Genomic DNA, 26,805 nt, shown 5'->3' on the forward strand with positions numbered 1-26,805 from the left:
AGGTTACAGCTTCTCACAAAAAGATGTGCATGCCATTGGTAGACATTCTGCAGTACCTGGTAAAAGAATAATCACACAACACAGGATGTTGAAAGGAAATATGTATACATTTATGAACAACTAGCTTACTAAGATGAGTAATGATTAATAAATGGTGAACATACTGTTTGTAAATACCTTAAACGGTTTGTAACCCCGTACTTTGCCCAAACACTTACACACTTTGCTTCTTCTTGGGTCTGCAGTTAAAAACCAGGTCTGCTTTGGCCAGTCAGACATACACACTAAGAAAATGACTACCACACACTCACAAAGGATTCAATTTCTATTTTTACTTTGATCGGAAACAGAAATAATTTAATTTGTGTCAAAAATAATATTGTACGTTGGCTCTGTCAAATAACACAACTCTTTCCACTGGAGTTAGACGTGATTACCCAGGCAACATCAACATTTTATTGAAGATATTTTTTTAATATATATATTTTTTAAACATCAGTTCAACGCTTGAGTAGGGTTGAGATCAGAGGACCTCGTAGTAAAGTCGAGATGGTGGGTTCACCATGAATAAGAGGGAGGGGTTATAACAACGGATCACATCAATCATACTGTAGGTACAACAACACTTAGTTCAAATGAGTCCCATGCCTTTAAAAGTAAGGTTGTTTAGTCCATTGATCTATGCCTAGGAATCCCTCAACATATCTTCATTTAGCCTACATCCCACCATTACACATTTCTGCATTTTAATACTGCGTCAAGGAAAACACAAGATCACAAGATAGGTTTTTCTCTTTGGTTAATGACAACAAAAACAGAACATACAGGTATTTATTTACGTATGTGCACAAAGTATACACAAATATAGATTTTGTATGTGGTGTATGGTTGTTTTGGGGGGGGGACTGGCTGTTGCTGATAATATAGTATTAGCTCAGTTGTTCTCTTCTAGTGTTACTAGTTTAAGTTTTTGTGAGGCAGGTATTGTCTTTCCTCTCTCTGTTCTTCCTGTTTCCTATTTCCCTGTTTCCTGGCAGCATGAGTCTCACCCTGGAACTACTGAGCATGCTCCAGCACAGGAACCCCCGTTCCAAGTGTTTCCCTACCAAAACAAGATGGAGATGGGAAATCTAATAAAAACCCAGCACATTCCACTAGGATTATGGGAGATTGAGTCCTTACAGGCTCACAGCCTCACACACAGCTGATGCTCTCATCTTTGTCCCTGGTTGCCTTGTGTTTGTGTGAGTTTGATTTGGTCCTCACAAGGTTTCGTAGGGAGTCCCTGGGTCCTCCACTGCTGTGGACCCCATTCCTGAGGGACCCCATTTCCTCCAGGGGCAGGTGGGTGGAGTTGTAGGCCAGCGGAGGGATGGTGTTAACCAGTATGAGCTGCAGAGGCTTCCTCTCCGGGCTGTACTGGCAGCGTACGTAGCGGGAGAAGGCTGCACGGTACGTCTTGTTGAACAAAGTGTACACCAGAGGGTTGATGGCTGAGGAGAGGTATCCCACCCACACAAACACATTCAGCAGCCCCCCCATCACCCCCGGATCACAGTTCACAGGGTCGCACACCACCGCCAACACATTGGTGATGAAGAAGGGACACCACATGACCACGAACAGGAAGAAGACCATTCCCAGGACCTTGGAGGCCTTCTGCTCGTTGCTGATTGACTGCATGGTGCGACGCCCGTACCGTGGGTCCACACCGACCCCTCCTCCTACCCCTCCCGTGTCACGGCTGAGCGAACGCCTGAAGAAGAGCTTCTCTGAGGAGAGTGAGCCCTGCGGGAGGAAGCCCAGGGTCAGGGTGGCGATCCTCTTCGGCCGGGGCACCAGCTGGTCCAGGCAGAGGGTAGCCTCGTTCTGCAGGGCGCTGATGGTGAGGAAGTAGGTGACCACCATGATGGTGAGGGGGATGAAGAAGGCCACGAAGGAGCCCACCAGGACGAAACTGTCGTCTGTCAACAGGCAGCTGCCCTTTTTAAACACCTTGGTGTGGTCCCGCAGGCCTAGGACGGGGATGGGCATGGAGATACCTACAGAAAGACACAGAGGAGAGAGATGTTAGTTCAGTGTGTGTGTGTGTGTGTGTGTGTGTGTGTGTGTGTGTGTGTGTGTGTGTGTGTGTGTGTGTGTGTGTGTGTGTGTGTGTGTGCTTACATGTGTGTGTGTGTGCTTACATGTGTGTGTATGTGTGCTCCACTTCTTATTTAAGATTTCAAATTGAAAAAGTAAAAGCAATTTTGTACAGCTTGTCTCTGCCTAAACGGTAAATAGCACTGTGGCACTTCAAGATTGTGCCAGTAATATCAAAACGCCTGGCCCTATAATGTACAGATCATTCTACGGGCAAAGCACACCTGTTGCTCATTCCCACCATAAATCAATCCACCACGGCAGGATCCTCTGGCATCAATAATGCAATAGTCCTCATATCACCACTGTGTGCCCACCAGGACAGATAAACCCTGCAATTTCCCCTCACAGGCCCAGCATTAGTGTCATTAGTGTCCAATAACTGGATTTGTGAGGGAGAGGGACAGAAGCATCTGGAGCCATTCACTGAGGCTTTCATCCCCATTGCAACACAGTGAGATGCAAAGACTAATAACCTTAGGGAGGGAGTGCAACTGGCCTGAAACTGATGGCCATTTTGGGGCTTAGACCAGGAAAATAGACGGGGACGGTTGCCAGAACCAGCTCCAATTAAGATCACATCGCTTTAGGCTTTGGTAACAGATTCAATGATTTACAACCTCACATTTGCAACGGCATTAGCCTATTTCCCCAATTCTGTCTGGTCTGGCATCTAGATCTGAAGGAATTAAATAGTCCCTCGTTTTTTCACCATTTTACTACAGACCTGTCAAATTTAAGAGGCAAACATCCATCAACACGCCTGCCGAATTCTGAAATTAAATAGACATTTAGTCTCTCTTTCTCTTCCCCCTGACAATCTCCTTCCTCTAAAGATAGAGGAGCTTGGAGAGAGAAAGGTGAAGTTTTTCTTTGAATTGATGTTTTCTTAACCACTATTTTTTGGCTGGCTTAGAGAAAATGCAGAAATGCAATTTCGTCAAGAGTATTAGCAAGTTGAGAAAGAGAATTCTTATTGTGTGTGGGTTGGGATGTGGAAGCAGTTGAAAGAGTCAAGACAATATTTTGTTACCAGATGGCCTTGGAACCCTGAATCAATCATATGACTGAAGTCCAACATTTCTTAATGTAAGCCTTTGTTTATGTTCCTGTATCTTTACTTCATTCTTCCCTAGTATTACAGGTTGTTTGGACTAGCTTCACATTGCCCTGGGTGTGTGTTCAGTGGTTCCCTGGGTGTGTGTTCAGTGGTTCCCTGGGTGTGTGTTCAGTGGTTCCCTGGGTGTGTGTTCAGTGGTTCCCTGGGTGTGTGTTCAGTGGTTCCCTGGGTGTGTGTTCAGTGGTTCCCTGGGTGTGTGTTCAGTGGTTTCCTGGGTGTGTGTTCAGGGGTTCCCTGTGTGTGTGTTCAGGGGTTCCCTGGGTGTGTGTTCAGGGGTTCCCTGGGTGTGTGTTCAGGGGTTCCCTGGGTGTGTGTTCAGGGGTTCCCTGGGTGTGTGTTCAGGGGTTCCCTGGGTGTGTTTTCACTGGTTCCCTGGGTGTGTGTTCAGGGGTTCCCTGGGTGTGTGTTCACTGGTTCCCTGGGTGTGTGTTCACTGGTTCCCTGGGTGTGTGTTCAGGGGTTCCCTGGGTGTGTGTTCACTGGTTCCCTGGGTGTGTGTTCACTGGTTCCCTGGGTGTGTGTTCACTGGTTCCCTGGGTGTGTGTGTTCAGGGGTTCCCTGGGTGTGTGTTCAGGGGTTCCCTGGGTGTGTGTTCAGGGGTTCCCTGGGTGTGTGTTCAGGGGTTCCCTGGGTGTGTGTTCAGGGGTTCCCTGGGTGTGTGTTCAGGGGTTCCCTGGGTGTGAGTTCAGTGGTTTCCGTAAAGCAGAGCAGCAGCAGCACCCCTGGCCCAGCAGTTGGAGACAGGCCAAAGAACACATACCTGATCCAGACATCTCAACCATCTCTGCCATGTTTCCACACTAACACGTCAACACCAGAGCCACAGATACACTGAGCTCCGGGTTAGAGATCACACTAGACACAGACCTAGGATCAGCTCACCTTTCCCAAAACTTGAGCTTAACCTCAGGAAGAAGAAATGCTAGGAGGAGAAATTTATTCCAATAAATACAGCTCAGCTAATTATCCCTCCATGTTTGCACAAAATCTTTCTGTGGCAGTTACATTGACATTGAACTGCTGATGCCAACATGTACATTGTTATGCCTTTGGTAATTGCGTGTTTCTTTGCTGAAACTATACCCAGTGTGTCTGAAGAGAGAGACATACAGCTCCAGGGAAGACACATCACAACATGACAGAAATACAGGAAGTTGTAGGAAGCTCCTGAATGATTTAATAGAAAGAGAAAGACTGCAGGTTACAAAGACCAAAGAGTATTATTATTTAATTGAGATTTGCAGTCTTACAAAAATGATTGGTTGATACGAAATGTTTTTTATGTCATGGTCATGGCCCAGGAACTTTCCTTGGTCATGGCGATTAGAGGTGTGTGTCAGTGTGAAGGTGTTTGTGTGTGTGGCTTTGTTTGTGCGTAATGTGTGTACGTGCGTGCACATTCGTTGTACAGGATGAGGTGTGTACGTGTAGACGTGTGGTCTGTGTATAGGTGGGATTGAGTAAGGTAAGTGATCTCTCTCTGTGGTAGGAGTCTTGTACAATAGGCTGGGCAGTAGCAGCACTGTGTTCCAGGGTTTGTTTAACAGCATACATCATCTCAGTTCTGTGTAACATCAGCTACTCTTCAGCTTCTATTTCTCTTCTCTCTTTCTTGGTCTGCCGTGTACAGATGGACGAGAGGAGAGGGGGATGATACATAACATGAAGATAAGCAGCAGTGACATAATCTTATTTAATTTGCAGGCAGCAGCGTATCATATGATAACTTTCCGCCTGGGGCCTGGAACCTGTGGAATGGTGAGTCATATCAAGGGTTCATTCCTCCCCACGTTGTGTGTTGTCTCTCTCTGCTTCCCTGGTTCTATGTGACAATGTCTCTCCCTGCCTACCTGGGTCTCTACGCAGCATGACTGGATCATTAGTGGTGGTATTGAGACATTGGTTTGAAGCAATGGAAAGGAGCCACAAGTCTGACAGGCAGTCTTTATTTATGATCTGATCGACCCTCTAATATTCTTAAATTATATACAAATTTACGTCTAGTTATTTGAACCCTAAATGTTGATGAAACTTCTACAGCAGGGCATGTCTCATTTTAGCAGCAGCTTCAGCGTCGATACAGAAATATTTGGGTGTGCTGACATACAGTGGGAAGAAAAAGTATGTGAACCCTTCAGAATTACCTGAATTTCTGCATAAATTGGTCATAATATTATATCTGATCTTCATCGAAGTCACAACAAAAGACCAACACAGTCTGCTTTAAACTAAAAACACAAACAATTATAATTGTTCATCTCTCTTATATAAACATTCACAGCGCAGGTTGGAAAAAGTATGGGAACCATTGGATTTAATAACAGGTTGACCCTCCTTTGGCAGCAATAACCTCAAACAAACGTTTTCTGTAGTTGCGGATCAGACCTGCACACTAAGAAGGAATTTTGGACCATTCATCTTTACGAAACAGTTTAGGTTCCACAATATTCTTGGGGGGTCAGGTGTGAACCGCTCTCTTGAGGTCATGCCACAGCATCTCAATCGGGTTGAGGTCAGGACTGACTGGGCCACTCCAGAAGGCGTATTTTCTTCTGTCGAAGCCATTCTGTTGCGTCACCTAACTTGTGTTGAGCTACAATTGGCGGCCAGATAACCTCACATTATCCTGCAAAATGTCTTGATAAACTTGGGGATTCCTTTTTCTGTAGATGCTAGCAAGCTGTCCAGGCCCTGAGGCAGCAAAGCAGTCCTAAACTATGATAATAGTTTACAGTTGGGATGAGGTTTTTATGTTGGTGTGCTGTGCCTTTTTTTCTCCACACCCAGTGTTGTGTGTTCCTTCCAAACAACACAACTTTAGTTTCATCTGTCCAGAGAATATTTTGCCAGTAGCACCGTGGAACATCAGGAGCTCTTTTGTGAACTTCAGACGTGCAGCAATGTTTTTTTTGGACAGCAGTGGCTTCTTCCATGGTGTCCTCCCATGAACACCATTCTTGTTTAGTGTTTTACGTATTGTAGACTTGTCAACAAAGATGTTAGCATCTTCCAGAGATCGCTGTAAGTCTTTAGCTGACACTCTAGGTTTCTTCTTAACCTCATTGAGCATTCTGAGCTGTGCTCTTGCAGTCATCTTCGCAGGACGGCCAATCCTAGGGAGAGTAGCAACAGTGCTGAACTTCCTCCATTTATAGACAATTTGTCTTACTGTGGACTGATGAACATCAAGGCCTTTAGAGATACTTTGTAACCCTTTCCAGCTTTATGCAAGTCAACAAATCTTAAACTTAGGTCTTCTGAGATCTCTTTTGTTCGAGGAATGGTTCACATCAGTCAATGCTTCTTGTGAAGTGGTTTTTATAGGGCAAGGCAGCTTTAACATCTCCAATCTCGTCTCATTGACTGGACTCCAGGTTAGCTGACTCCTGACTGCAATTAGCTTTTGGAGAAGTCATTAGCCTAGGGGTTTACACACTTTTTCCAACCTACATGTTTAAATTATGTATTCAATATAGACAAGACAAATACAATAATTTGTGCGTTATTAGTTTAAGCACACTGTGTTTGTCTATTGTTGTGACTTAGATGAAGATCAGATCAAATTATATGTCAAATTTATGCAGAAATCCAGGTAATTCCAAAGGGTTCATATACTTTTTCTTGCCACTGTACATGACACATGTTTGTTCTGTATGGAGCTAAGTCTGACGGCTTGATGCACCAGACTGCATTAGTGGCTCAATCATTTCCTTTTCATGCTAGGCCATTGACTTGATCAGCTGGATATCAACTAGGCCATTATAAAGTCCTGATTGTTCAGTCTCCTTGGCTTTTACACTAAATAATATAGACCTTGAAACTCAAATTACAGTTGCTTATGAGTCATTCTCCTTTCATTCCCTCATTCACAGCCTCCATCCCTCCTTTGCTCTCACCCCACGGCACCTGTTGCCTTGCCCATATCCAACAGTAAAATGTTCAAATGTGGGGAGTTTTACAAAGACTTGGTTCTAAATATGCCCCTCCCCCAACAACCACACTTTTTTATATGAACAAATACAGACACATGGTCTCTGTCTGTCTCTCTCAAGGGAGCAGCATACACACTACCATAGCCTTCATTTCTCAGAACAAGAATAGACTGACGAGTTTCAGAAGTAAGTTATTTCTTTCTTGCCATTTTGAGCCTGTAATCGAACCCACAAATGCTGATGCTCCAGACACTCAACTAGTCCAAAGAAGGTCAGTTTTATTGCTTCTTTGATCAGAAAAAAAGTTTTTAGCTATGCTAACAATTGCAAAAGGGTTTTCTAATGATCAATTAGCCTTTATAAAATTATAAACTTGGATTAGTGAACACAACGTGCCATTGGAAAACAGGAGTGATGGTTGCTGATAATGGGCCTCTGTACTGTACGCCTATGTAGATATTCCATTAGAAATAGCTGTTTCCAGCTACAATAGTCATTTACAACATGAACAATGTCTACACTGTATTTCTGATCAATTTGATGTTATTTTAATGGACATAAAATGTGTTTTTCTTTCATAAAACAAGGACATTTCTAGGTGACCCCATACTTTTGAATGGTAGTGTACTTGTACAGGCTTTTCTTCCTGTTTCTTACCCACAGAGATGGTCCAGACAGCCATGATCTTGAGGCGGGCCTTGGTTCGGGAGTTGAAGCGGCTGTGGTGGAGGGGGTTTCTGATGGCGATGTAGCGGTCCAGAGAGATGGCACACAGGTGCATAATGGAGGCTGTGGAGAACAGCACATCCAGATAGATCCAGACAGGGCACAGGTCAGAGGGCAGGGGCCACCAGTAGTCTGTATGGGGGAACACAGAGAAAACAATGAACTCTGGAGAAGAAAAACAATCTCTTTCTTTTTTTACAGGGGAATTAAACAGAGATTACACAAGACTGTCTTGTAATGGGAATACCAGTTACACAATATACAGTATGTGAGACTTTTAACACAGGTTTGTTTTTATGAAATTGGAGTTAGTTGTAAAACACATTTGCAGTGGCATTGTGACATTTTTACAGAGTTGTTGGGTAATAATATCCTCTAAAAAGCTTCTTATGAGGTGACCAAAACATCAAATTGAAAGCCTCAGATGCGTGGAACCAAACCCTCTAAAACACAGACTTAAGCTACTTTAAGACACATACACACTGAGGTTAACACTCACAGTGCAAGGCAGCCTTTCACAGAATGTAGAAGGCTTTTTTATAATCAAATATTACTCTTGAGAAACTGTAACTACATCCCCCACAAAGACAAAACTTAATACAACCTCCAAATTAAAAGTTTACACAGTGACGTGCCGAATAAAGACCAGGCAGCAGAATCTGATAGTATGCGACAGATCCCCACACCAGGCCAACACAAATACTCTGCCTGGATAATAACCTGGAGATAGGGAATGTCACTTTTGCATCCACAGTCAGACGTGGCAGTTACACTGTTTCTCCATTTTATCCTCTTTCTCTCTCGCCATGGGGGAGTCACAGTCTCCCTCACTCCTCTCCTCCAGGTGAAGGAGAACCTTACATAAAGCCTGTTTATTTGGACTCAGTGACTCATTGTCATCACCATGGTCACGGACTGACTATGTGTGTCTCTTTCTCTTCTTCCCTCTCCATCGCTCTGCCTTTCTCCTTCTCTTCTTTCCTTTGCATGTCTTTCATCCTTATCCCTTCCTTCCTTTTTCTCTCTCTCTATCTCCCTCTTTCATCTTTCTGAGGAAGAAAGTCATTAGACATCCAGCTGTCTCAGCATGCACCTCTGTGGTAAGATATTTCGGTCTGCCCATCTGAATGTTGAAATGGATGGAGGGAAGATAGAGGGAATCGGGTAGGGGGGGATAAAATGGAGGCAGTCCATGTTTGCAGATTAGGATCTTATAATGATGATGTGTCACCTGCAGCCAATATAGTGTATTACATTCCCTTATCTCTAATCAGTCTGCCTGAGTTGTCTCCATCCCACCCTGCAGGATTTAGCCTAAATTAGTCTTTCTGATCTGCAGCCAGAGAAGCAGAGAGAGCCTAATGATGCTGGTTTAAGGCCTTGCAGAGCAGCCACAGTGAATTACCCTTCAGTGCTGTTCGCAGAACGACCAATAACCCCAGTGACAAGAAGACTGCTGAAAAGTAACATTTTCACTCCTACTTTTCAGAAACCCAAAAACACTTGACACTGCAGTATTTTACAGCTCAGGCAGAGAAGTGCACACGCTTGTCTGAACACCCTAAGATAGAGGACACGTTCGGTTAAGTTCCAAAGAGGGAGGCTGTATATGTCCATGCAGATATTGGCAGGGGCATCAATTTGGGAACTGGAGACAAATGAAAGAGCTTTTCTCCTCAAACTTGCTGACACCTTCAGGCTTGTTTGCCTTCCCCCTGACCAAAGCTGCATTTGTATTTCCTACCAAACAGAGTGAGGAATGGTGAGACAGAGTGAGGAATGGTGAGACAGAGTGAGGAATGGTGAGACAGAGTGAGGAATGGAGTGAGTGAGAGTGAGAGAGAGAGTGAGAGAGAGTGAGAGAGAGAGAGACATGGTGAGCTAGGGACCTTCATGACCACACAGTGTATACATCAAGTCTTTCATCAATGACAGACACAAAGAATATCTCCAAAGACCGCCAAAGGATTTAAGTTATGTGGACCCAACCGGCATAAAGAATTCTGAACAGGTTCTTTTTCTGACTTTATCTGGTTTAGTACTTCCAGTGCTGCCTTATGTCAGGGGTGAATAGTGTATTTCTAACATGTTTCTCTTTACTCTATTTCTCCATCTCCCTTTCTCCCCCTCCTCCTCTCGCTCTCTGCCTCTGTAGGTCTAGATCAGGGGTGTCAAACTCATTTTGCACCCGGGGGCCGCGTTGGGTCTTCAACGAGGTCCGGAGGGCCTCACTGAAAATGTGTTATATTTCCTCACCGTCAGAAGAGGCAAAAAATAGTCCTCTATCCAACGTTTTGGGAATTTCCGATGCTCCCTGACTGTCTTGCTTTCATTCCGGTGATTATTAGCAACCTGGACACAGTCAAGAAACTGTAGGTCCATTATTATTTCTAGACAGTTAAGATTTTGTTTTAAAGTAAATTGAGTTTGCTCCCCCACAAAATATATTTATATATTTTTTAAACGCTAGCCATATGTTTGACACTTCTTTTTTCCGGATTCCACTTAAGTCCACTTGGAAAAGACCATCTGTAGAAATTCAAAAAGGTTACCATCCAGAATTAATCCAACTTAATAAAGCCTATCTCTCCAAGAACATGTGAAATCAACTCATTGACATGAAAGCTCACAGAACTCTAATCCACCAGGGCCAATACAATGGGTAAAAAAAGTGTTTGAAAAGACTAGAATCACAGTTATTACATTCGGTGCAGAACCTAGAAACACACCATTGGACCATGTGAATGTGTGTATGTTGAAACAGGAAATATGTGTGTAATGATAACACTACGCTTTAAATCAGGTGTGTCTTTAGAAGGAGAGCTGGAGAGAATTTGGAGATGGGAGAGTGGGTGAATATTTCTGAGATAGAATAGAGGAGAGTAGAAGGCAATTTGCCAATGTGTCATCTTCAGGCTCAAAGAGTGTCAGTCTATTCCACGCTGCTCTGATGGCACAATGACAGGAATAATACAGTCCAAATGAACAAGTTGCCTGAGAGAGAGAGAGGTGAAAGGCAGAGCAGGTGGGGAGAGAGAGTAAGAGAGAAAGGAGGGAGAGCAGAAGGGAATTCATCCGCCAATTCTGTAGCAAAACGTTTCTTAAACGGAAACGAACGAAACGGGGAGGGACCTACAGTGCATTCGGAAATTATTCAGACCCCTTGACTCTTTCCACATTTTGTTACTTTACAGCCTTATTCTCAAATTGATTAAATTGTTTTTCCCCCTCATCAATCTACACACAAAATCCGACAATGACAAAGCAAAAACTGGTTTTTCAAAATGTTTGCCGATGTATCCCAGAACCCTCCCGGAAAAATTACATTTACATAAGTATTCAGACCCTTTACTCAGTACTATGTTGAAGCACCTTTGGCAGCGATTACAGCCTTGAGTCTTTTTGGGTATGACGCTACAAGCTTGGCACACCTGTATTTGAGGAGTTTCCCCCATTCTTCTCTGCAGATCCTCTCAAGCTGTCATGTTGGATGGGGAGCGTCTCTGCACAGCTATTTTCAGGTCTCTCCAGAGATGTTTGATCGGGTTCAACTCCGGGCTCCGGCTGGGCCACTCATGGACATTCAGTACTTTAGGTGTCGTTTGGCAAACTCCAAGCGGACTGTCATGTGCCTTTTACTGAGGAGTGGCTTCCGTCAAGCCACTCTACCATAAAGGCCTGATTGGTGGAGTGCTGCCGAGATGATTGTCCTTCTGGAAGGTTCTCCCATCTCCACAGAGGAACTCTAGAGCTCTGTCAGATTGACCATTGGGGTCTTGGTCACCTCCCTGACCAAGGCCCTTTTCCCCCCGATTACTCAGTTTGGCCAGGTGGCCAGCTCTAGGAAGAGTCTGGGTGGTTCCAAACTTCTTCCATTTAAGAAATTATGGAGGCCACTGTGTTCTTGGAGACTTTTAATGCTGCAGACATTTTTTGGTACCCTTCCCCAGTTCTGTACTTCTACACAATCCTGTCTCAGAGCACTACGGACAATGCCTTCGACCTCATGGCTTGGTTTTTGCTCTGACATGCGTTGTCAACTGTGGGATCTTATATAGACAGGTGGTGTGCCTTTCCAAATCAAGTCCAATCAATTTAATTTTCCACAGGTGGACTCCAATAAAGTTGTTGAAAAAATTATAATTTCATCCATTTTAGAATAAGGCTGTAAGGGGATCTGAATACTTTACCTGAATCTATCCAACTCAAGTCAATTTTCCAACAATTGTTTACAGACAGACTATTTAACTTATAATTCACTGTATCACAATTCCAGTGGGTCAGAAGTTGACTGTGCCTTTAAACAGTTTGGAAAATTCCAGAAAATGATGTCATGGCTTTAGAAGCTTCTGATAGGCTAATTGACATCATTTGAGTCAATTGGAGGTGTACCTGTGGATGTATTTCAAGGCCTACCTTCAAACTCAGTGCCTCTTTGCTTAACATCATGGGAAAATCAAAAGAAATCAGCCAAGACCTCAGAAAAAAAATGGTAGACCTCCACAAGTCTGGTTCATCCTTGGGAGCAATTTCCAAACACCTTAAGGTACCACGTTCATCTGTGCAAACAATAGTATGCAAGTATAAACACCAAGGGACCACGCAGCTGTCATACCGCTCAGGAAGGAGAGGTGTTCTGTCTCCTAGAGATGAACGTACTTTGGTGCGAAAAGTGCAAATCAATCCCAGAACAACAGCAAAGGACCTTGTGAAGATGCTGGAGGAAACAGGTACAAAAGTATCTATATCCACAGTAAAAACGAGTCCTATATTGACATAACCTGAAATGTGGCTCAGTAAGGAAGAAGCCACTGCTCCAAAACCACCATAAATATAAGCCAGACTACGGTTTGCAACTGCACATGGGGACAAAGATCGTACTTTTTGGAGAAATGTCCTCTGTCCTGATGAAACAAAAATAGAACTGCTAGGCCATAATGACCATTGTTATGTTTGGAGGAAAAAGGAGGAAGCTTGCAAGCCGAAGAACACCATCCCAACCGTGAAGTACGGGGGTAGCAGCATCATGTTGTGGGGGTGCTTTGCTGCAGGAGGGACTGGTGCACTTTACAAAATAGATGGCATCATGAGGCTGGAAAATGATGTAGATATATTGAAGCAACAGCTCAAGACATCAGTCAGGAAGTTAAAGCTTGGTCTCAAATGGGTCTTCCAAATGGACAGTGAACCCAAGCATACTTCCAAAGCTGTGGCAAAATAGCTTAAGGATAACAAAGTCAAGGTATTGGAGTGTCCATTACAAAGCCCTGACCTCAATCCCATAGAAAATTAGTGGGCAGAACTGAAAAAGCGTGTGCGAGCAAGGAGGCCTACAAACTTGACTCCGTTACATCAGCTCTGTCAGGAGGAATGGGACAAAATTCACCCAACTTATTGTGGGAAGGTTGTGGAAGGCTACCCGAAATGTTTGACCCAAGTTAAACAATTTAAGGCAATGCTACCAAATACTAATTGAGTGTATGTACATTTCTGACTCACTGGGAATGTGATGAAAGAAATAAAATCTGAAATAAATAATTATCTCTACTATTATTCTGACATTTCACAGTCTTAAAATAAAGTGGTGATCCTAACTGACCTAAGACAGGGACTTTTTACTAGGATTATAAGTCAGGAATTGTGAAAAACTGAATGTTTTTTGCTAAGGTATATGTAAACTTCCAACTTCAACTCTACAGGATGAACATGAGGTCTGATGGGGTGAAAAATCAAACTATCTCTTCCCACACCTTGTATCAGACATTTTCTTTTATGATCTTCATCGACAGTTCAGTATATGTAACCAACTCTGATTATAGCCACTGAACAAAAATATAAACGCAACATGTAAAGTATACATTTTATCAATAGCAATTTGAATGCACAGAGATACCGTGTTGAGATCCTGAGGCCCATTGTCGTGCCATTCATCCGCCACCATCTCATGTTTCAAAATGATAATGCACGGCCCCATGTCGCAAGGATCTGTACACAATTCCTAGAAGCTGAAAATGTCCCAGTTCTTCGATGGCCTGCATACTCATCAGACATGGCACCCATGTTTGGGACCTGGCACCCATGTTTGGGATGCTCCAGATTGTCGTGTGCGACAGTGTGTTCCAGTTCCCGCCAATATCCAGCAACTTCGCACAGCCATTAAAGAGGAGTGGAACAACATTCCACAGGCCACAATAACAGCCTGATCAACTCTATGCAAAGGAGATATGTTGTGCTGCATGAGGCAAATGGTGGTCACACCAGATACAGACTGGATTTCTTATCCACTCCCCTACCTTTTTTAAGGTATCTGTGACCAACAGATGCATATCTGTATTCCCAGTCATGTGAAATCCATAGACTAGGGCATAATGAATGTATTTCCATTGACTGATTTCCTTTGAAAATGGTTGCAGGTTGCATTTATATTTTTGTTTAGTATATATCACAGGCAGACCCCTAGCACGGTAAAAAGGTTTACTTCCACGTTTGGAACATGAAGAGTGTCCTCTGTCCTCCTGCTGCTTGATGGACCAACACAGTAATCGAAACTTCTCTTATCTCTGATGTACATGTATCATGTATCATGTACAGTATATATCCCAGTTGAATGATAATGATCTGGTCCTCTGGGATCATTTCTCTGGCTTGATCTTGGCTTGTTGCTCTGACTTTGAGGTTACTGAGCCCTGTCAGCACAGCTGGAAACAGACTTTGGAGGGGAAGATAGTGTAAAGTCATCTGGTGACGAGGCTGATATCAAAGGCTTTATCCACAGAAGCAGGAGAGAGTAAATTCATGCTTTGTCACATGCAGAGAAAACATCACACACAGTCTTGTCATCAGGGGAACTCAGGTCAGAGACACTGGGGTCAGAGACACTGAGGAAAAAGAGGGAAACTTATAATTTGTTATAATAAGTTGAACTCCATCCATTGCCTTTTTAACTCACAATCTAATTAAACAGCCAACTACCACTATAATTTATGAGAGAGATAGAAAGGGCTGTTGAAGGACAAGGGACTGTCCATCTGACAGACAGAGAGTTCTTGAAACAGGTGCTAATTGTGTGTGTGTGTCCATGCTTGCATGTGTGTTGGTGTGTGTGCGTGCAGTTGTGTGTCTCCTTGCGATCACTCTTGAGTGTGTGTGTGTCTAGTCTTCCGTGTAAGCTTATCATTTTGTCTGTTGAAGGGAGGTTTGTGGGGGTGTTGGCATTTCACGATTTCAGTTACTGCAGCTCACCACCTAAGCCCCCATTAAAAGGAAATTATGAACTCATCTTCCGCCTCGTTAAATCTGGGATGCTAATTAGGCGACAGACATGATATCGGTGATGGTCAAGACATAATTTCCTTTCTTTTATTGTGAAACCACACTTTCTGCACTGTTGTTCAAATAATGTGTTTTATTTAGTGTAGAATAAGCTTCTGTCTTGTCTGCATTCATCCATTTTTGCTCCTATGGACTTCATCAAGTGACATCCTAAGCAACTATGTTATCATTAAAAATATAAATATTAGAATGGTTTTTTGTATGATAATCTATTAACTTAGGAGCTCACAGGCACCAAAGATGTGGATGTCACTTAGGGCAGCCCCCCCGCAACTCTCTGATTCAGAGGGGTTGGGTTAAATGTGGAAGACACATTTCAGTTGAATGCATTCAGTTGCACAACGGACTAGGTATCCCCCTTTCCCTTTCCACTTGGTGAACTCAACAGGACCAAAAATGGATGAATGCAAAAAACATGTCTCTGTAACTAACAAATACAGTCATGAGTGGTAACTCTACAATTTACTCAAAAAGGCAAGGCAAAAATATTTGAATAATGCTTTACACGAAGCACTGTGTTAATTTAACACTGTTCCAGTGTTTGTATGGGTCCACAGACTCAACACGTTCAGTGTTGATTTAACACTGTGTGTTCATTTTCAACACTGGAGAATTTGCATTTGCAGAATGCTCAGATAGAAATGTATTGTGTAGATCAAAAATGACTGCCAAATATATTGGAAAAGTATAGAAGATTGTGTGTGGTTTATTCATGCTATTCTGTAGTCAACATGCAGTTCCAGTTCCATTAGTTGAATGCATCCAATCCAATAGTTTCAGAAAAGTAGTCACTACCTGAGATTTGTATTCACATATCTGTATTCAAATAGTTTAAAAAAGTAGTTTATTTCTGAGATCTGTATTTAAATAGTTATTAAAGTAGTGATTTTGGGGGATCTCTCTTCAAATAGTTGTAGTTACCTCCAAAGTGAGTATTTGTTCCCCCAGAAAAATGGTTACTTTCAACAAAGCAGAGATTAGATTAGGGGAGGATTAGATTCCTCCTGTTCTGTAAGGGGAGGATTAGATTCCTCCTGTTCTGTAAGGGGAGGATTAGATTCCTCCTGTTCTCTTTCTCCCCTTACAGAAAAACCACATGACATTTCACATGTGAAATCAGCAAAAATGAGTTGTTATGATACGCACACAGTGCTTTTAACTTACATATTTGACTCGCATGACTACATTGCGTATGTTTATTTATACAGTAATTATTATTTAACGTGCATTCCAATCTTTCTGTTATGCCTTCACGTCTGTGTCAACAACTGATTTAACCTGTGTTCCTACACTTTTGACTTCAAAGTAAATCTCAGCTTTGTTAAAAAGGTATACTCAAGAAAAACTATTATATTTATCATAGTGATTCTGGAGTAGCATTGAAACATAATAATATGCCCCACCAACATCAGACAACTATACAGAAAACCCTCAAATTGCTGAAATAAGTCAATTAAATCAATGATGAGAGTAGTCAGATGAATTTATAACTATATAAAACAGAAGTTCAGACTGCAGATGGCACACTTCTGCTATATGCAGAGATGTATTATAGGTAAGAAATGTGTAGGGGAATGTAACAGGCTTTGTGGTGCAGCAGACAGATCAGTGCACCTGAAATCCAGAGATTGTGAGTTCAATTCTCAGACTAGGTCATATTTTAGCTGAACAGTGTACCACTTATTTTAAAACAACCCATACCATTACTTTACTTATAATGGCTTGGGACCATCTGGGACCTTCATGTGATGTCCTGATGACTGGTAAAACAAATGTCTTGAGAACATCTTCCAAAAATCCTAACATTCCTTACTCAGCCACTTTATGCTTGATCTGAAAATGTGGTCAGAGGCTTTGTATGGAGGGTGTGTAACAGAATTGTGGAGCCTCAGGAGGCATGCAGAGGCCAAATCAAGCTCCGTACCGCATCGCTGTAAACCTTTCACATTTTGTAACAATGCGGAGGGCTCCGTATAGCTCCACATTGACATTATTGGTTGATGGTAGGTGGGGGCTGGAAGTCCTGCATAAATTCCATGCATAAGTTCCTTCACAACAGCACTAATCTGCTCCACGAAGCACAAAAAAAGTATGTTTGCTCTGACTTCTGCGGGGGATTGACCATGTAGAGCCTTTTAGGGAAAAAACATGAATGTCATGTGATCACGTTTTCACGTGAAATGTCACATCTGAAGTGTTCCAAAAACACATGATTTCACATGTGAAATGTCATGCGATATGTTCCAGAAACACATTTTCTAATGATTTTCTACATGTAAAAAAAAACATTTTCAGATTTTTTTGATATACTACAAAACTAACTCTAACTTCCTTCATACTAGACACAGAGACATAAAAAGGATATCCACAAGTTCATCTGACCCGGAGGAAGTAGATAAAGGGCCTCGTTGCCAAAATCCCGCATTATCCCTTTAATGTCTCAGCAGGGTCACCAGGTACATTTAAAAACAAATGTTTTTTTACCAAGAACATACAGTACCAGTCAACCCAATTGAGATGGTTTGGGATAAGTTGAACCGCAGAGTGAAGGAAAAGCAGCCAAGTGCTCAGCATATGTAGGAACTCCTTCAAACATGTTGGAAAAGCATTCCAGGTGAAGCTGGTTGAAAGAATGCCAAGAGTGTGCAAAACTGTCATCAAGGCAAAGGGTGGCTGCATTGAAGAATCTCAAATATAAAATATATTATGATTTGTTTAACCCTTTTTTGGTTACTACATAATTCCATGTGTTATTTCATGGTTTTTATCCCCTCACTATTATTCCACAATGTAGAAAATAGTAAAAATAAATAATAAAAACAATTGAATGAGTAGGTGTGTCCAAACTTTTGGCTGGTACGCTATGTCCACATTCTCTCAAAAATAAGAGTACGGCTACGGTACAATGTTGCTCCCTGGTGTATAAAAAGGTCAAAGGTACCTTCAGTGGAACAGGGTTCATGTGACTGCGAGGATAATCTAGTATTGTGGTACATTTGTCTACCCAAAATATTCAATATAAGGTACAATCATTACTGCAATTTGAAATGTAGGTGGGAGCAATGTATTGGCGGGCTATTCAGTAGCATATTTGGGGGAATGGTCTAAAATATGTTGTATTTGTGCCAACCGTCAGTAGAAATCTTGTACCAGTTTAAGGGATTTATTGTAATGTTGAAGAACATGGGCAACTCTTTTGTCAAGGTCAGTGCTACAATCTGTGTAAATCTTTTGAGTATCACATGCTTCCCTGTCATGAGCTTACTGAGCATTTTCCAGTAGCTTAATTCCAGCTGGTTCACATAAAGTTCATGTTTAAGTTTCAATAACTTTCTTTCAACTAGCTGCAAGTGGGTTATTGTCAAATTCACAGTTATTTACTGTAGCAAATCGGTCACACTCATTGACCTGATGGTGTAGCTGGGAAGTGAGTACAATGACATGCTGACTTGCTATAAATGAAATATGGTAAGGCTCTTTGGTATCACATGCAGCGATGTCAGGCTTTAAACACATGCTCCGGAACTTTTAGCGACTACTAAGTGTTATTTAAACCACACACTTTGGGCTGGATGTGTAAATGTGTAGTTCATACATGCATAATCTATGAGCAGAATAACTGTTTTACCTCAATTAGCAACGAAATCCCTAGTTTGAAAGCAACTGTTTTCCCTCCACGTAGGCCAGCCCCTAGCAATTCAGGTTCTGTGAGCTTCAGCCCCTCGCCATATTTAAAAAATATATATATATTTCACCTTTATTTAACCAGGTAGGCAAGTTGAGAACAAGTTCTCATTTACAACTGCGACCTGGTCAAGATAAAGCAAAGCAGTTTGACACATACAACAACACAGAGTTACACATGGAGTAAAACAAACATACAGTCAATAATACAGTAGAAAAATAACTCTATATACAATTTGAGCAAATGAGGTGAGAAGGGAGGTAAAGGCAAAAAATAGGCCATGGTGGCGAAGTAAATACAATACAGCAAGTTAAACACTGGAATGGTAGATATGACAGTAGACAAGCAGAAATACTGGGGTGCAAAGGAGCAAAATAAAAGGAGCAAAATAAATAAATACAGTAGGGGAAGAGGAAGTTGTTTGGGCTATTTATAGATGGGATATGTACAGGTGCAGTGATATATGAGTGACAGTTAGCAAGTGGCACATCATGCATCCACAGCAGAGCGAGAGCAATGACGTGGTGCACAAATCTGTACATTTGTGACAGTACGCAATTTTCAGGGTCTGCTGCCAATCAGCAAGTAACGTTGCATGTTATCAACAGAAGAGTCAGTGATGCCACAGTAAGTTACTGGCATGTATTGCTCGTGGAAGCAAGTTGCCTGTAGGTTACTGGCAACATTTTGATAGTAAGTTATTGTGAATTTTACAATAACTTACTGACAAATTGTTTTCAGTTAGGAAATGACAAATTCACACTGGTAACAAGTTTCCATTGAGTTACTGGAAAAAGCACAATAACTGCTTTACAGTGCAACTCATTACTGACACATTCTCTTCCAAAGTTTGCAGAACAAACAGTGTCAAAAGAGGTGCTTGACTTGCATCGGCATAAGCATCGAAACACTTAAACTGCTACAACACTTTCACTGATGGTTGTGCATTGCCCTCAGACATCAAAGCGCTGGGATGATCGTACCTTACATTACAAATATTGCGTAGAAAATGTCACATTGTACCTGCAAGGTACCGAACTGTACCAAGTGAGTTCATACGCTACATGACCAAAAGTATGAGGACACCTGTTTGTCGAACATCTAATTCCAAAATCATTGGCATTAATATGAAGTTGGTCCCCCCTTTACTGCTATAACAGCATCCACTCTTCTGGGAAGCCTTTCCACTGGATGTTGGAACTTTGCTGAAGGGACTTGCTTCCATTCAACCACAAGAGCATTAGTGAGGTCGGACACTGATATTAGGTCTGGCTCGCAGTAAATGTTCTAATTCATCCCAAAGGTGTTCAAAAGGGTTTAGGTCAGGGCTCTTTGCAGGCCAATAAAGTTTTTCCACACCACTCTCAAAAAAATCATTCTGTATGAACATCAGTCGGACTGCCAGATGGTGAAGCATGATTCATCACTCCAGAGAAAGCGTTTCCACTGCTCCAGAGTCCAATGGCAGCTAGATTTACACCACTCCAACCAACGCTTGGTGTTGTGCAAGGTGATCTTAGGCTTGTGTGCGGCTGCTAGGCCAAGGAAACCCATTTCATGAAGCTCTCGAGGAACAGTTATTGTGCTGAAGTTGCTTCCAGAGGCAGTTTGGAACTCGGTAGTGAGTGTTGCAACCGAAGACAGATGATTTTTACGTGCTTCAGCACTCGGCGGTCCCGTTCTGTGAGCTTGTGTGGCCTACCAGTTCATGGCTGAGACGTTTCCACTTCACAATAACAGCACTTACAGTTGAATGGGGCAGCTCTAGCAGGGCAGACATTTGACAAACTGACTTGTTGGAAAGGTGGCATCCTATGACAGTGCCACATTGAAAGTCATTGAGCTCTTTAGTAAGGCCATTCTATTGCCAATGTTTGTCTATGGAGATTGCATGTTGTGTACTCGATTTCACAGCCGAATCCACTCATTTGAAGGGGTGTCCACATACACTTGTATATATAGTGTATAGTGTGAAGTGTACCTGTGACTGTTTTTTTACCCTAGGGAACAACACTGTACCCTAACATACTGTCCATGAACACTTTCATTTAACTGTAAAAATGCAGAGCTTCTTGTAGATTTACTGCATTTTTACCGCAACTAGACAAAAACCTCAAGGAAACCATGACACAATGTTCTAAGAACATTCTAAAAATGTTATTGGAAACATTTCTGGTACAAACCCGAGAACAAGATAAAACCTGCAGGGGACCATGACTGTTTAAATTGAATTAATGCCAATTATGCCTTTTAAGGTTCTTAGATGGGTGTAGACAACCTCAGGAGGTAGTCAGGCATGCATTGTGTCTGGATATCTTACAAGTCGCTTCGAGGCAAGCAACACTGAAGCATGCGTGAGAGCACCAGCTGTTCTGGATGACTGTGTGATAATGCTCTCGGTAGCCGATGTGAGCAAGACCTTTAAACAGGTCAACATTCACAAAGCCCCGGGGCCAGATGGATTACCAGAATGTGTACTCAAAGCATGCACGGAACAACTGGCAAGTGTCTTCACTGACATTTTCAACCTCTCCCTGACCGAGTCTGTAATACCTACATGTTTCAAGCAGATCACAATAGTCCCTGTGCCCAAGGAAGTGAAGGTAACCTGCCTGAACGATTACCGCCCCGGAGCACTCACGTCTGTAGCCATGAAGTGCTTTGAAAGGCTGGTCATGGCTCACATCAACAGCATCCTCCCGGATACCCTAGACCCACACCAATTCACATACCGCCCCAACAGATCCACAGATGACGCAATCTCAATCGCACTCCAAACTGCCCTTTCACACCTGGACAAAAGGAACACCTATGTGAGAATGATATTCATTGACTACAGCTCAGCGTTCAACACCATAGTGCCCACGAAGCTCATCACTAAGCTAAGGACCCTGGGACTAAACACCTCCCTCTGCAACTGAATCCTGGACTTCCTGACGGGCCGGCCCCAGGTGGTAAGAGTAGGCAACAACACGTCTGCCACACTGATCCTCAACACGGGGACCCCTCACGGGTGTGTACTTAGTCAAACCCTGTACTCCCTGTTCACCCACGACTGCATGGCCAAACACGACTCCAACACCATCATTAAGTTTGCTGATGACAGTGGTAGGCCTGATCACCAACAATCATGAAACAGCCTATAGGGAGGGGGTCAGACAGCCTATAGGGAGGGGGTCAGAGAACTGGCAGTGTGGTGCCAGGACAACAACCTCTCCCGCTATGTTAGCACCAGGTATAAACGAGACTGTTGTCTCGTCCCTCTCGTCCCTCTCACCCCCTGTCTCTTCCCTCTCTTCTCTCTGCCTCTCTCTCTGATGTTTCTCTCCCAGTCCCTCCCTTGATTGAAGCATCAGGAACTCTGTCATTCCCATCGCTTGTTTTTCGCCTCTCGGAACCACTTGTTTATTTTCCTCCGCCTGTCTCTCTCCGTCTGTGAATGACCTGTTGCCCTGCTATCACACATCTGGTTCTCTGACAGCAGATAATGACATGGCTTTGTTTTGTTCTGTGTGTGGTCGTGTCTGAGAGGAAGCTGCTGAGACTCATTCTCATGCCATCTGACTCTAGTTTTGCTGCTGCTTGATTGACATGAACACTACCCATGTCTGGCTAAATTGCTGAGCACAAACCAAGTTTCTAACCTTAGCCAAACAAACGCTACACACAGTCCACCCCCCCCCCCCCCCCCCCCCCATCGCTCTCTCTCTCTCTTTCTCTCTCTCTTTGTCTCTGTCTGTGTCTCTCTCTCCCCTCTCTCTCTGCCTACTGTATCTGTCTCTTTCTATTGCTCTCTCTCTCTCTCTCTCTCTCTCTCTCTCTCTCTCTCTCTCTCTCTCTCTCTCCCCTCCTCTCTGCCTACTCTATCTGTCTCTTTCTCTCCTTCTCTTTCTATTGTTCTCTCTCTCTCTCTCTCTCTCTCTCTCTCTCTCTCTCTCTCTCTCTCTCTCTCTCGCTCTCTCTCTCTCTCTCTCTCTCTCTCTCCCCCTCTCTCTGCCTACTGTATCTGTCTCTTTCTCTCCTTCTCTTTCTATTGTTCTCTCTCTCTCTGTCTCTCTCCTCTATCTCCTCTCTCTCTCTCTCTCTCTCTCTCTCTCTCTCTCTCTCTCTCTCTCTCTCTCTCTCTCTCTCTCTCTCCCCCTCTCTCTGCCTACTGTATCTGTCTCTTTCTCTCCTTCTCTTTCTATTGTTCTCTCTCTCTCTCTCTCTCTCTCTCTCTCTCTCTGCCTACTGTATCTGTCTCTTTCTCTCCTTCTCTTTCTATTGTTCTCTCTCTCTCTGTCTCTCTCCTCTATCTCCTCTCTCTCTCTCTCTTTACATGTCTCAAGTCCATCATCCAGGGGATTAGTTACACTTTTACCAAGGGAGCAATCTTCCTCTCATAAAGACAGTCTAAAGAGTGAAGGTCTGAGGATAATGGGATTATATGAAACGCATCTTCCCCTAGTTCAGCAGTTGTCAGAAGACGGCTGTATGTTCTCCATCTCATGATTTAAGCAAAACCAAGAAACTAGAGCTGTAGCTATGTTTCAATCCAATTGGCGACATATTTTCATTCAAATATTCAAAAATCTGCATAAAGAAATGATGTAATTTTCCAACTAGTGGTGTTTCCACCAAACTGACTTGTTGCAGATAAACATCAGTGCATGATGACGTGATTTTTTGCTTGAGTTTTCATGTACCGCATATAAATCTAATGATCAATGTGTTTCCATCGCATTTTCAACTTTGTCCCAAAAACTGTTGCCTTAAATAGCAACTGTGACTACTCTGGTCTTGGCACCTGCGTGCTAGCCAACAGCTCGCAGTTACAGTGCAGGTACTGTAGGCTCTGCGGGTAAGCTATTCTACATGAAAAGATTATGGATAAGAGCAAGAATGTTTTAATTTGTCAAAATGGCAGTCAAACATCACCAGAAAAAGACACCCGTATGTCTGCATGCTGTGTCTGAGCCCATATGACTGCATGTTGTGTCTGAGCCCGTATGTCTGCATGCTGTGTCTGAGCCCGTATGTCTGCATGTTGTGCCTGAGCCCGTATGTCTGCATGCTGTGTCTGAGCCCGTATGTCTGCATGCTGTGTCTGAGCCCGTATGTCTGCATGCTGTGTCTGAGCCCGTATGTCTGCATGTTGTGTCTGAGCCCGTATGTCTGCATGCTGTGTCTGAGCCCGTATGTCTGCATGCTGTGTCTGAGCCCGTATGTCTGCATGCTGTGTCTGAGCCCGTATGTCTGCATGCTGTGTCTGAGCCCGTATGTCTGCATGCTGTGTCTGAGCCCGTATGTCTGCATGTTGTGCCTGAGCTCGTATGTCTGCATGCTGTGTCTGAGCCCGTATGTCTGCATGTTGTGTCTGAGTCAGTATGTCTGCATGCTGTGTCTGAGCCCATATGTCTGCATGCTTTGTCTGAGCCCATATGTCTGCATGCTTTGTCTGAGCCCATATGTCTGCAAGCCAAAGACACATTTCCATTGTTAATCAAACAATGGGACAATTACGTTTTTGATCTTGAGCTGGAACGCACTCACCATAGAGAATGGTGACCATGGAGACGGGCATGACCAGGATGCCCAGAAGCATGTCAGCAACGGCCAGCGACATCAGGAAATAGTTGGTGGCATTCTGGAGCTTCTTCTCCAGAGACACAGCCATGATAACCAGGATGTTACCCGTCACTGTAACGGCAATGACCGCCAGGATCAGCAACGCTGCCCAGTTCTTGTCCACTGCCGTCATCCCCGTTGCACACAGCGATGATGCCAGGATTCTCCCTTCTTCACTGTAACCCCTGACACCATGAGTCCAGTTGCCTGACGGAAAGTAATTCACATCGGCATCTTCATTCCTGTTACACACGTTTGAAAAATTCCTGCCTCCATTTCCCAGAAGTCCCTCTGACCCGGGAAGCCAAGGTTCAGGGTTAAAGGGCGGAATAGTTACAGCTTGGACAGCAGACGAGATCAACTCTGATCCGTTCCCGTGCAGGTTCATTATGTCAGTTCCCATACACCTCCAGCACTTTACTTATAACAACACACTTACTCCTACAGGTCTCTTACAAGAGAGGAGCAATAGGGATGTGTTGGGTCCTTAAAAGTCTCCATATGGTCTCCATCATCGTGCTCAGAGCAACGTGTCAAAAAACGCCACAGAACAATAGCGGTCTATGACTTTCACATTATCACCTGTTGATCAGAGGTTGAATCCATTTGGATTCAGGAAAGTAGAATCATTAGAATGTGCTCAACTCTAGCACGCCAGTTTGGTGAGAAAGGTATCCACACTGTCAGATGGCACCGATTGCTCGGTTAAATCCTTACGTCATCTTAGCGATGGAGAAGATTAGACATGAGATGTGTGTGTGTGTCAGATAATCCTCAGGTGTCTATGCTGCTCCTGCTAGGGTTTACAGCTGTGTGTGTGAGTGCTATGGAAATGATTCAGAAGCCTGATGAGTGACGACAGGTGTCACACACACTATCTCTCTCTTTCTCAGTCACACACACACACACGCATTCACACACATATACACACACACACACACACTTTCATCCAGGTCCGTCCTCTGAGCTGGGAGGGAGACGAGTTTTGCCAGATGTGATGGATGGAAAATCCTAGTTTGGGAAAAACAGTCACCCTAAAAACATTCCTCTACTTTTCTTCAATTTTTCCTCTTTTTCTTCCTTATTCCTTCAGCCCTTTAATCCAGCCTCATCAGAGCCTACATTGTTTTCTTTCCTATTTGACAAGTGACAGGTTCTCCAGGTCCCCTGATTATTAGGAAGTTCCCACTTCAGCCGTCAGTTACTGAGCAGTATTCCACTCTGTGCTGTTTCTGCTTTCTCACAGACACTCACATACGCTCTCCGTGCCTCACATTCTCTCTCTCTCGCTCTCTCACACACTTTCTGTGTTCTGTTCCACTCTCCATGCACCTTTCTCTCCCTCCCTGTTTCACACTCCCTCTTTCACTGCCCCTCCCCTCCCCTCTTTCACTGCCCCTCCCCTCTTTCACTCAATTTGTGTGCTCTTTCTCTCTCTCTTTCTCTCTCTGCCTCTCTCTCTCTCTCTTGACACAGTCCAGTTCACTGTAGGTCTTCCGTGTACACACAGTAGCATTAGAAGTTATGTGAGAGCTCATAAAAGTACTGCTTTGCATTGATAAATAAGCTGAATCCAGGGAGCATAGTGTGCATGCAGGGGTCCTTCTGAGTGCTGTCTGAGCACAATAAACCCCCCTGCTGTACACACCGAAGGACCACCTTTTTCCCCCCACTCTGGGGGCTTTCACGCACTTGCTTAAGCAGAAACATGTAGGAGGACATAAAGTACAAACACACAACTGGGTCCTGGACTTACTGACGGGCCGCCCCCAGGTGATGAAGGTAGGAAACAACACCTCCACGTCGCTGATCCTCAACTCTTGGGCCCCACAAGCGTGTGCTGCTAAGCCCCCTCCTGTACTCCCTGTTAACATATGACTGCATGGCCACGCATGCCTCCAACTCAATCATCAAGTTTGCAGACGACGTAACAGCCTGATTACCAACAATGACGAGACAGCCTACAGGGAGGAGGTGAGGGCCCTTGGAGTGTGCTGCTACGAAAATAACCTCTCACCCAACATCAACAAAACAATGGGGCTGATTGTGGACTTCAGGAAACAGCAGAGGGAGCACCCCCCTATCCACATCGACAGGACCACAGAGGAGAAGGTGCAAAGCTTCAAGTTCCTCGATGTACACATCACTGATAAACTGAAATAATACACCCACACAGACAGTGTAGTGAAGAAGGCGCAACAGCACCTCTTCAATCTCAAGAGGCTGAAGAAATGTAGCTTGGCACCTAAAACCCTGACTAA

At 43.6% G+C, this 26,805-nt stretch overlaps 1 protein-coding gene across 1 annotated transcript; it reads right to left on the reverse strand.

The window, feature by feature from the left end:
• Window positions 1–317: 317 nt before the first annotated feature.
• LOC109871221 (5-hydroxytryptamine receptor 2A-like) lies at window positions 318–25,827 on the reverse strand. The gene is made up of 3 exons (XM_031805480.1): window positions 24,470–25,827; window positions 7,852–8,052; window positions 318–2,042 (listed from the first exon to the last, which is right to left on the reverse strand). The coding sequence occupies exons 1-3, from the start codon at window positions 24,945–24,947 to the stop codon at window positions 1,195–1,197; spliced, it is 1,527 nt and encodes a 508-aa protein (XP_031661340.1). The 5' UTR covers window positions 24,948–25,827; the 3' UTR covers window positions 318–1,194.
• Between the last annotated feature and the right edge of the window lie 978 nt (window positions 25,828–26,805).

The sequence above is a fragment of the Oncorhynchus kisutch genome, linkage group LG26, assembly GCF_002021735.2.
Source record: "Oncorhynchus kisutch isolate 150728-3 linkage group LG26, Okis_V2, whole genome shotgun sequence".
In the NCBI taxonomy this organism is placed as follows: Eukaryota; Metazoa; Chordata; class Actinopteri; order Salmoniformes; family Salmonidae; genus Oncorhynchus; species Oncorhynchus kisutch.